This window comes from Paralichthys olivaceus, chromosome 5, assembly GCF_024713975.1.
Source record: "Paralichthys olivaceus isolate ysfri-2021 chromosome 5, ASM2471397v2, whole genome shotgun sequence".
NCBI lineage: Eukaryota > Metazoa > Chordata > Actinopteri > Pleuronectiformes > Paralichthyidae > Paralichthys > Paralichthys olivaceus.
Genome location: NC_091097.1, coordinates 6,308,633 through 6,318,665, shown reverse-complemented (window position 1 = coordinate 6,318,665; position 10,033 = coordinate 6,308,633). Strand labels below are relative to the sequence as shown.

The following is a 10,033-nucleotide window of genomic DNA, read 5'->3' as shown; positions in this document are numbered from 1 at the left end:
GGAGTCCACATTGGTTTTATTTTCTGAATGTTGACCTGAGTGAAAGTATTTACTCAACACAATAATATACCAGTTTATGCATTGGCTGAAAAACAAACCTGGCAGATAGGAGCCTTTCACAGACACATCAGTATCAGTGTTTGGCAGTATGCGCCGATATTAAAATATATTAAATCCAGGTATTTTGTGTTCTCCTTAAATGTATTATTTGGCAGTGTCATGGTGACATCACTTAACTCCCAAATGAAGAGGAAAATCAATGTGACCTTTTAACCACTTGCAACTTAACAAAATGAAGCCAAACATCAACAGGTTTGTTCCTAAGACATGGAGGAATACAATTTATTAGAGCAAATTCAATAATAAACTTTATGAAAAAAGCTACAACATGAACACTTGGCTTACCAACATCTCGCGTTGATATATTTATATGTATGTACATTTTGCCTTGTAATGGCATGCTACAAGGACATGACCCTTTAATTATTGAAAACAACAAAAAGAGAGGCAGACGCAGTTAGAAAGATGTTTCGCTCTCCTCTCGTTTCACAAAGCACTCTAACACAAAGAAAATGCAGCTTTCCAAGCACAATCTTCTACAAATAAAATGATGAAGAAGAAGAAGAAGATAATTAGGAAGGTGGGAGACTGAACAACATTGCTCTGGTAGGTTCTCAGTGTTGCTGTACACGGCTGACTCACAGTATCAACAGCCCAACTTACTATATGATGACAGACACCACCGCAGTGACGATATGAAGCCCCCTCTGGTAATTTTTACAATTTTTAAAAGTTTCAAAGGTCACAAGTTAGAGCCTGAATACAATTATGTGGAGAGAGGATACCAGAACATTTTAATTGCCACAGAGGTTAACGAAACAAAAATATACTGATCTTTGAATCAGCAATAATATGGTATGAGTCCACAATAAGGCTACAACATATTCATACATATTCGAGAGGACATCTGCCACCTATAGTAGTTTTTAATCAACCTTTACAAATCAAACAGATGAAACACACGACATCTAAACCCTTTATGATAATCTCACATCTGGCTGAAATCACACCAAGGAGTATAAAAAGATTGGATTTTCAAAGACAACAGCTCAGAGTTCAATCGTCTTAGCTGCTGTGCTGATGCTGAACACTACCTTGTGAGCAAAATAAATAAGAGCATAAACACACTTAATAGAAGAATGAAGTAAAGACGTGGAGGAAAATGTAAAACAGGTTATTGTGGAGTTGGTATGTGATACTCCGAACACCTTCAGAAAGTCCACTCATGACCTCATCCTCGTCTTGAAAGAAGTGGGATGAGGGGGGAAAAAAACAAGTCCAAATCTGAAACAAAACACTCCTTCAAATCTTCATCGAAGTGTCCGTAGCCTTAGACACGCAGGATCTCCAGGCAGTTGTTGTAGCAGATGGCGATCCAGTCTGGCTGTGTGGAGGCCCACTGCACGTTGTTGATCTCCCCTTCAGCAGTGTAGGCCAGGATGGGATCCTCAATGGCCCGTGGCATCTGCTGAATGTCCCAGATCAGGGCCTGGTGGTCGTCAGCTGAGGGAAGAAGACCATTAGAAGAAAAGTATAAGAAACAACACAGCTCCCTTGTTCATTTCCAAGAGGCTAATCTGTCTGGATTGTATTTTATGTCTCTCTGGTCCAGTATCTAAAGCTACAAACCCTCCACCCTCTCGTGGTGTTTCATCAAAGTGCCCCTTTAGGCCTCAGTGTCTGCTTACCTGCAGTGCAGATGTGACACGAGGAGTGGGGGGCCCAGGCGATGCCGTTAACACAGGCGCGATGGTTGTTGAGCCGAGCCACTGGTGTGCACGGCACACGTACATCCAGGATGACCACCTATTACACACAAAAAATGATAGATTATATATAGAGCTGTTGCTTGGAGCTTTTGATTTTACCACATGATCTTCCTTCCATTCCTCTGATGAATGTTGTAAATATTGCTATTTTGTAGATGTGCTCTGTTACAAGCCACATCTATTGTACTTCTGTCTATTCTGGGAGAGGGATCTCTCTGAGGTTTCTGTGTTTTTCCCCCTGGTCTTTTGTTTGCGTTTCCTCACTCTAGTTGGAGCTCGGGTCAGATGTTGCACCTTGTGCAGATAGTTGTGCCATATGCAGCAAATTGGAAATATTGGTTATAAAATTTAAATGTGATTGTTTGATTGATCTTTACATTTTACTATGTTTACATGGATTTTTTTCTCAGCAATATGTATTTTTTTTTATGGTTTTTCAATCTTAATTCAAAAAGACAGTCACAGCAAACTGACCTCCATGCCGTCCATGGCCATCGTGGCCAGGTAGTTGGGGTCCTGCTTGTTCCAGCAGAGGCGGAGAAGCGGGTGGTGCTGGGGGTCTTCATAGATGATGGTGCTGTGTTCCAGGTGTCGGAGGTCAAACATGCGGACAGACCCGTCAGCCCCAACAGAGGCAAACATATCTCTGCCGCCTCCTGCACGGCTGAACGCAATGTCATACACCTGACAAACACACAGGAAGACATTAAAGTAAATGTTCTTTTAGGCTGTGAGCACAACCACACTTCAATTTGCAGTGCAGACAGACACACACCTCTTTGTCATGAGCGATCAGCTGAGTCTTCACATGTCCAGAGACCAGGTTAACTCGCCCTAGCACCTGACCGGTCTCCAGTCCCCAGATGGTGCAGGTGGTGTCAATGCTGGAAGTGCCTGCAGATTGAATCCATACCTTAGAAACTCAAACTTCATCCATGAAGGATTAAGCTCTAGCTTTCTAACCAACTATGAATCATTACAGGGGATTTCTTACCCAGCAGATTGGGATCAACTTCATTCCAGTCAAAAGAGGTGAGGGGTGCACAGAAGTCTGAGTTCTTGTTGTTGTTCAGCAAACATTCAAGGCGCGTCTCTGTGTCGCTGACCTGAAAGACAAATGCAAAGGAATTGAATTATGACCGATGTCAAGTCAATATGACCATTTCACAACTATCTGGCCAAGCTGAAGCAGTGCACAAAATGATCGTATCCCCGAAACACCATCACTACTTCAGGGTGTGATCGATAACTGACAGATATGTCTCTTTTGCACAAAAGTATCCCCTGGTTTTTTAAATGCTGATTCTATGTCTGTTGAAACTGGTGTCCACAGGGACACACAAGACATTTAAGAATAAGACTATGATTTCAAATTTGATCAAAAACAAGTCTACACAACACATTTGTTGGAGAATATTTCTAGCAGCCAAACGGTAAATGAATGAAACAGAATAAATGACAGCGAGTATGTCCATGGTTATGAAGGAATGTGTGCTCCAATGCTGCAGTGTGCTTTAAATAGCTTTTGTAAAGCAGTGGCTGTCGACTGCACAGCTTTTTATGACTTCAACAAAACAGACAGTGCTTGTTGGTGTTGCCTGCCACGTGTTTGTTCTGATCTTTCTGTGGGATCCGATGAACATGAGAGACATAATACACATCTCCAGAGCAGACTTCCTACCCTCCAGATGCGCAGGTAGTCTCCACTGGTGGCCAACAGGTCCGGGTAAACCCCCTTGGTGTCGGGTATCCACATGATCTTGGTGGTGGGGTACGGGTGGTCAAACGTGTTCCTGCAGACAAACTCTGAGCTCTCCTCCTCCAGACCCACCAGCTGAACCTGTGATGGCGCAAACACATTAACTCCAGTTCTAACACGAGTCCAATGACTTTTCACTGAGCAACGAGGACTGGGAATAACATGTCCTGAGAATGACGTTGATACGGGTCAGTGGAACTAAAAACACGAACTACACCTGGTGCATTTTTACACATGGGTACTTATGTGTTAGTGTGGAGTGACAACAAAACTGGGATTTTACGCCGAAGTGCTGCGCTGGACGGCTAGCATTAGCATTAGCTCGCCAACGCTTCCATCTTTAGCCGCGGCTAATAAATGGCCACATCCACACCACACTACGCACCTTGTTGTTGTATTCCTCCACAAAGCTCCCGAGTGCCAGTCGAAAGCGTTTGTCGGGCCGGACGCTCCAGTTCATCGCATACACCGTCCATGGCGCCTCGTATTTGTAGATTTCTTTTCTTTTACCGTGGAGCGACATCCCCCCGAACTGCAGCTAGCACGCTAGCGTTAGCTAACTATGAAATAAGTGCTCTTCTGCGCAGACTATGTCCCGTTACTGCAACTGACAAGAACAGATGTCAGCCTGCGATGTGAAGAGGAGCATTTAATCCAGCGAATGTTGTTCCGGAGGAAGATTTCTCACCACTTCACCCAACAAAGAGTTGCATCGCTTCGTTATGCTCAGAATAACTGTCAAGTTGAACTAAGAACAAGAGACTTCCGGTTTGGGGTTTTCTTTCTTTTTCTTTCTTTTTTCTTTTTTTTTTTATAAAATCGTCAGATTTTCCTAAAAGTAAGATCTTACTTTTGAAATGTAGTCTCAAAAATGATGATTCTATAAATAAACAGATAATGAATGAAAGTGTCTTTATAAGACATATGCAAGCATAATATTCCAATCATATTATACTATAAATTAAATACTTTAATTTATCTATTTGTTTATTTAATTATATATCATTGGTTCGGTTCCCATCTCAATTTGATTTGAATGCTATACAATTTCCTTTATTTGTTGCAGTCCTATTGTTATTACATTGTCAGTAAGTAGTGTTATGTGTCCTAGATGTCTGTTTGGAGTATTATATTACGTTCATTATAATGAGTATAATTTATAATTATTGTGACAACTGGTTTGTACATGTCCACATATATATTTATGATCATGAATTATATTTAACTCTATCTGTAATAACTGTCGTAGCTGTAGTTACGCGCTATGACCACCGGCGGCACTACAGACTTATAATCAAATAGGGCAGCATACAAAACTTCCGGTAGAAACCTGCAAAATAAAACTTGATAATTACGCAGGAGAGACGGTGGTCACGTGATATCCGGCTCGAGACACCAGCTAGCTACCATGCTTTTACTTTGAAAGAATATCCCCGTGCCTCCTGGACGTCACTACAAGGACAGTTCAGGCGTAGCTCAGCCAGCGTCACGTTTACTGACAGAGACTCTCGAGGTAAGGTCACGTAGACATGTTGTCATTTCGTTGTTTGTTGCGCCTCCGTCTCTGAGTCGTGTCAGTGAGACAAACGGCCGTTCTCCGCTCAGGATCGGAGGTGCGTTGCTCGCATCATGGTCCCGTGCTACTTAGCCACCGCTAGCATGCTAATGCCAGATTGGCTAACAGCTAATAATAAAGTGAGAGGGTGCTGGGGGATGGGTCGGACAATGTGATATACAGCTTGTGGTTCAATCCTACTTTATATATCCTTTAGCTTTGTCTCAAGTGTCACTACGCAAGCGAACAAAGTCAAACACTATCCGCTAACTTAGCCTGTTAGCAAGTATGTCGCCAGTGTTAGCTGAAGTTAGTTGGTGCGGGTTTCTGGTTGAATTTTAACCGGATTTAGCCACACACGGCTACTTAGCTAAGTCTGTATGTTGCCCCAGCAGTGGCACTAGGTCAACACGATATCTCCTGTGGATTTATTGATAGCTTCACACCAGCACACCACTGGAAATGAGTTCTCATTTAAACAATGTTTCTCAGTGGAGTTGTACTAGAGCTCATTTATTCCTGCTAGTCAGTCTCTATCTGCAGGGATCATCTGGTCTGTGGGGGTCATCACGTGAACTCCCACTGTGTGAGCAGGGACTGGTTTGTTGCTGTGCTATATGACCTGTTTAACCTGCACTCTGTCACAGTTTAACTGTCAGTGGCCCAGTTTGGACCAATGTTAAATATTACACAAGGTGCCTTGAAGTGATAACAGGTTGAAATAATCACCACGCTTTTTAGGTTTCTATCATATAATCATTGCAAGTGCTTCAAAGTCACTGGAACATGAACATAATCCTGTGCAAGTTGCAACATGTAGTGCCTTGACCTATTTCACATCCTTATTTTCAAACACTGTATGATTTTTTTTTTTGTAGTTGTATTCTACATGTAAAATCTCTCGATATGACCTTCCCCTGTTGCCCTTTAAACACCCTTATTTTTGTTTCTTCTTTTACACTCTGCTGTTTCTCATTCATTCAGGTCCGACAATGCGAAGTGCTTATCTCCTCCTGGTACCTGCGCTGCTCCTCCTTCTGGTCTTTCCTGTCACAAGAGGCCGTTACAATGATGACTTTGATGATGGCGAGGACATAGCAGACTTCGATGACAATGACTTTGCTGAGTTTGAGGACATGAATGAGGATCAGGCAGCTGAGGCCGAAACTGACCCTCCGCCCCGAGTCTCCCAGTCCTCGCAGCCTGATGAGGATGAGGACGAAGATGAAGCCACCGTGGAACTGGAGGATGGCCAGGATGGCTTTGAGGACTCTGAAACACAGGTTTGTCCTTTTTTAAAAATCTTTGTTTACATCTTAATTCATGGGAAGAGTTTTGGTAATAAATTGTTATTCAATATATTTATGCTGTTATATTAATTTATACAGAAACTTTAGCAAAACTAATTTCGTGTTTCCACAGGATCAAGATATGTACAGCAATTATGACCAGGAAGAGTTTGAGGGGATTGGAGACAAGGACAAGACCAGCCACTCCATGAAGGACCCTCTGATAATCCACACAGTAAGCTGGTCTTATTGTTAAAATCTTCTCAGAGTAGAGATCCGAGCTAATTGTGATCTGCTTAGGCTCTACATGTGCAAAGAGTTTCGGTTGCCTGTTTGTAGCTGCTCTTATATAGGATTTGTGCAATTTATTTCAACTGTCATAATCTAACATCACCTTATTCACACTGATACTGATGCACCACCCACTGTTTCTCTGTAGGTTCCTGCACATCTGCAGAACAGCTGGGAGAGTTACTACATGGAGATTCTGATGGTGACTGGCCTGCTGGCCTACATCATGAACTATATCATTGGCAAGAATAAAAACAGCCGCCTCGCACAGGCCTGGTTTAACTCACACAGAGAACTTCTAGAGAGCAACTTTGCACTAGTGGGTGAGTTCTTCCACGTTTTTTTTCCCCTGTTGTGTACATCAACTGCGTCTGTGGTCACAGCCATATGGTTCAACGGGGGCAGTCAGTTAAATGTCAGTAATTTGTTTGTGAAGGTGATGATGGCACTAGTAAAGAAGCAGTGAGCACCGGGAAGCTGAATCAGGAAAATGAACACATCTACAACCTGTGGTGCTCTGGACGTGTTTGCTGTGAAGGCATGCTGATCCAACTCAAGGTATGGGAGTTGTGTTACGATATGTTTGTGTTTGTTTTTTTAGTGCATTGTGTTAAATATAGCGTTGTGTAATATATTTCTTTTCTTTTCAGTTTCTTAAGAGGCAGGACCTGCTCAATGTTCTGGCCAGGATGATGAGGCCTGCCGGTGACCAAGTAGTACGTGTCTGTCAAACATTGACTGTTTGGAATCTTTGAAGTGGAATTCAAATTATAGACTATATGAGTATTATCACAGTTACTCTTTTCCTAACCCACAACATCTGTCTGCTGGTTTGTAGCAAATAAAAGTGACTCTAAATGATGAGGACATGGACACTTTTGTTTTTGCTGTGGGCACTAAGAAGGCAATGGCAAGACTTCAGAAGGAGATGCAGGACTTGGTAAATATCCTTTATAACGTTTGTTTAACAGATGCTGCACTTTGGATTTTATAACCACACAAATGAATTAAATTGTTTATTTCTGTTCCGCCTGTGACAGTATAATCTATGTTTAATTTTGACGTCTCTTCTTCATTTTTTTCTCAGAGTGAGTTCTGCGGTGACAAGCCCAAGTCCGGGGCCAAGTATGGGCTCCCTGAGTCACTGTCTATTCTTAGTGAGATGGGTGAGGTCACAGATGGAGTGATGGACAACAAGGTGAAGTCTTCTATTTTTTATTTTGACCCTTGTCTCACATTCTTATAAAAGTATCTAAAAGGATTCTGAAGATTTGAGAGGCATTTCTTAAAATTTTGGCTTGTAACAGCTTCCTGTACTTAAATACAACTCTCCGTTGACAAGTTTGCCTTTGGATCCATTTGATTATTTTTTAGATGGTACATTACATCACCAACAATGCTGACAAGATCGAGTCCATCCATTTCTCGGACCAATTTTCAGGTCCAAAAGTTATGCAAGAGTGAGTATAATTCACGCCACCTTTTTAATCTTTCAACTGCAAGTTATGAAACATTTTCTTGTTTTCTCTCTGGTGCTAATAGTTACTGTTTTGTCTTGTCAGGGAGGGTCAGCCCTTAAAGCTGCCTGAGACCAAGAAGACGCTGCTGTTTACATTTAATGGTGAACATTCTGTCTCTCCTGCACTCCATTATTTGACTTTACTGGTGGGTTTTGTAAATACTTAATGTTTTTGGTGTGTGTTTGTAGTGCCTGGTATGGGCAACACCTCTCCCAAAGACATGGACTCTCTGCTTCCTCTCATGAACATGGTGATCTACAGCATCGATAAAGTCAAGAAACTCAGACTCAACAGGGAGGTGAGCAAGATTCAAATGCTCTGGTGGCACATGGTGCACCCAAATTTTTGATTGAAGGTTTAAGTAGCTATTACTCACTTTATCCTCCTCTGTATATTTAGGGCAAACAGAAAGCTGACAGGAACCGGGCCCGGGTGGAGGAGAACTTTCTGAAGCAGACTCACGCTCAGCGCCAGGAGGCAGCACAGACTCGCAGGGAGGAGAAGAAGAGAGCCGAGAAGGAGAGAATCATGAATGAGGAGGACCCTGAGAGACAACGTCGCCTGGAGGTCTGAAATAAGAAATTATAAGGAATAGCTCAACATTGTGGGAATTATGATTATTCTCTTTCCAGCTCAGGGATAGATTTAGACATAACTCATAAATTCTGCTGTGGAAATCACCTCTTTTTGTATTTATCAAATTAACACCAATGTTGTCCCTTATCACCAAAAGCTGTCTTAAATGTGTAAGGCTTGTACATATTTGTATTCTTTTTGTAAATTCAAGTTTTGCATCCATTGCTAAGATGGTTTGAGATGACAATTTGCCATTTCTGTATTTTGTGACCTATTGAGCAGAGCTAACTGGCTGCTTGCTACATATTTACCATACAAACATGAGAGTTGATTCAATTTACTCATCGGACCCTTGACAAACGAGGGAAAAAGTTAGTGCTTTTTAAAGAAAACCCCACAATTAAGGATAGAGTTTCATAGATTTAAGATGGAGTTAAGAAAAGTTTTGCATCTCTAATATTCAATTTTGTCTTTCAGGAAGCAGCCCAGCGACGTGAGCAGAAGAAGATTGAGAAGAAGCAGATGAAGATGAAGCAAATCAAAGTAAAAGCCATGTGAAATGCCACCACAGGGATTGAGATACAAGCACACACGGAAGTAGTGCTCAGTTTTCTCCAGCTTCTCTCACTACAGCTCTGGCTCATGGTCGCTCCGGCTCCAAACAGACATCCTGTGCCTCTGGGTGTGTAAAGCTTTGCTGCTTGTGTCACCACCTGCTCCATTTGGTGTGGCTAAAGCTTAATGACTGAGAGGGACTTTTTTTCACCATCAAATTATACCAGGATATCAACTTTTACTTTTCACTAAAACTGTCTAATCAAAGCTCTTGTTTGAAAGCTGTGTAGCTCGATGATGTTTTTAAACTATTTTTTTTATTAAAGTTTGTTTCTTGCAGGCTGTTTATAATGAATTTCTGAGCAAACATAATAAAGTGCACTGGAGTCTGTTGGAATACTGTCTCTTGTTTGTTTTTTTAGTTGAAAATCTCAAGTGATTAATTAGATTTATAAGGTAATTGGTGATTACTGATGATTTGTGAATTAAATATTCCCTGTTTGTCATTGAATAGTAGTGTAGTAATTGAACTACCATGACAGTTATAGTACTGTGCAATCTAGTAACTGATACACAGAACTCTTGGTACCAGCAGTAAAGAGTGAGGGTCTAAAAAAGGCACCAGAGGCGTGATGCTTAATTTAACTTATAGTAGTGTC

The 10,033-nt window shown here is 41.7% G+C and overlaps 2 protein-coding genes across 2 annotated transcripts; one reads left to right on the top strand and one right to left on the bottom strand.

Moving 5' to 3' along the window:
- Nucleotides 1-313: 313 nt before the first annotated feature.
- Nucleotides 314-4,350, bottom strand: dcaf7 (ddb1 and cul4 associated factor 7). Its single transcript, XM_020094576.2, has 7 exons — nt 3,974-4,350; nt 3,511-3,669; nt 2,824-2,935; nt 2,605-2,723; nt 2,304-2,513; nt 1,749-1,866; nt 314-1,563 (listed from the first exon to the last, which is right to left on the bottom strand). Exons 1-7 carry the CDS (start codon nt 4,109-4,111, stop codon nt 1,391-1,393), a joined length of 1,029 nt encoding a protein of 342 aa, XP_019950135.1. The 5' UTR covers nt 4,112-4,350; the 3' UTR covers nt 314-1,390.
- A 594-nt stretch (nt 4,351-4,944) lies between these two features.
- Nucleotides 4,945-9,771, top strand: ccdc47 (coiled-coil domain containing 47). Its single transcript, XM_020094807.2, has 13 exons — nt 4,945-5,101; nt 6,128-6,426; nt 6,566-6,667; nt 6,872-7,046; nt 7,160-7,281; nt 7,374-7,439; nt 7,562-7,663; nt 7,811-7,921; nt 8,098-8,183; nt 8,286-8,344; nt 8,432-8,541; nt 8,643-8,810; nt 9,297-9,771. The coding sequence occupies exons 2-13, from the start codon at nt 6,136-6,138 to the stop codon at nt 9,375-9,377; spliced, it is 1,473 nt and encodes a 490-aa protein (XP_019950366.1). The 5' UTR covers nt 4,945-5,101; nt 6,128-6,135; the 3' UTR covers nt 9,378-9,771.
- The last annotated feature ends 262 nt before the right edge of the window (nt 9,772-10,033 follow it).

What these genes read in the sequence shown, in the direction of transcription:
- dcaf7 (XM_020094576.2), bottom strand. Translation starts at nt 4,111, where the DNA reads ATGTCGCTCCACGGTAAAAGAAAAGAAATCTACAAATACGAGGCGCCA. An exon ending in AGTTGATCCCAATCTGCTGG is followed by an intron (nt 2,724 to 2,823) that starts GTAAGAAATCCC and finishes TTCAATCTGCAG; the next exon opens with GCACTTCCAGCATTGACACC. An exon ending in TGGCCATGGACGGCATGGAG is followed by an intron (nt 1,867 to 2,303) that starts GTCAGTTTGCTG and finishes TGTGTGTAATAG; the next exon opens with GTGGTCATCCTGGATGTACG.
- ccdc47 (XM_020094807.2), top strand. Translation starts at nt 6,136, where the DNA reads ATGCGAAGTGCTTATCTCCTCCTGGTACCTGCGCTGCTCCTCCTTCTG. An exon ending in GAGCAACTTTGCACTAGTGG is followed by an intron (nt 7,047 to 7,159) that starts GTGAGTTCTTCC and finishes TTGTTTGTGAAG; the next exon opens with GTGATGATGGCACTAGTAAA. An exon ending in GGCCTGCCGGTGACCAAGTA is followed by an intron (nt 7,440 to 7,561) that starts GTACGTGTCTGT and finishes GCTGGTTTGTAG; the next exon opens with CAAATAAAAGTGACTCTAAA.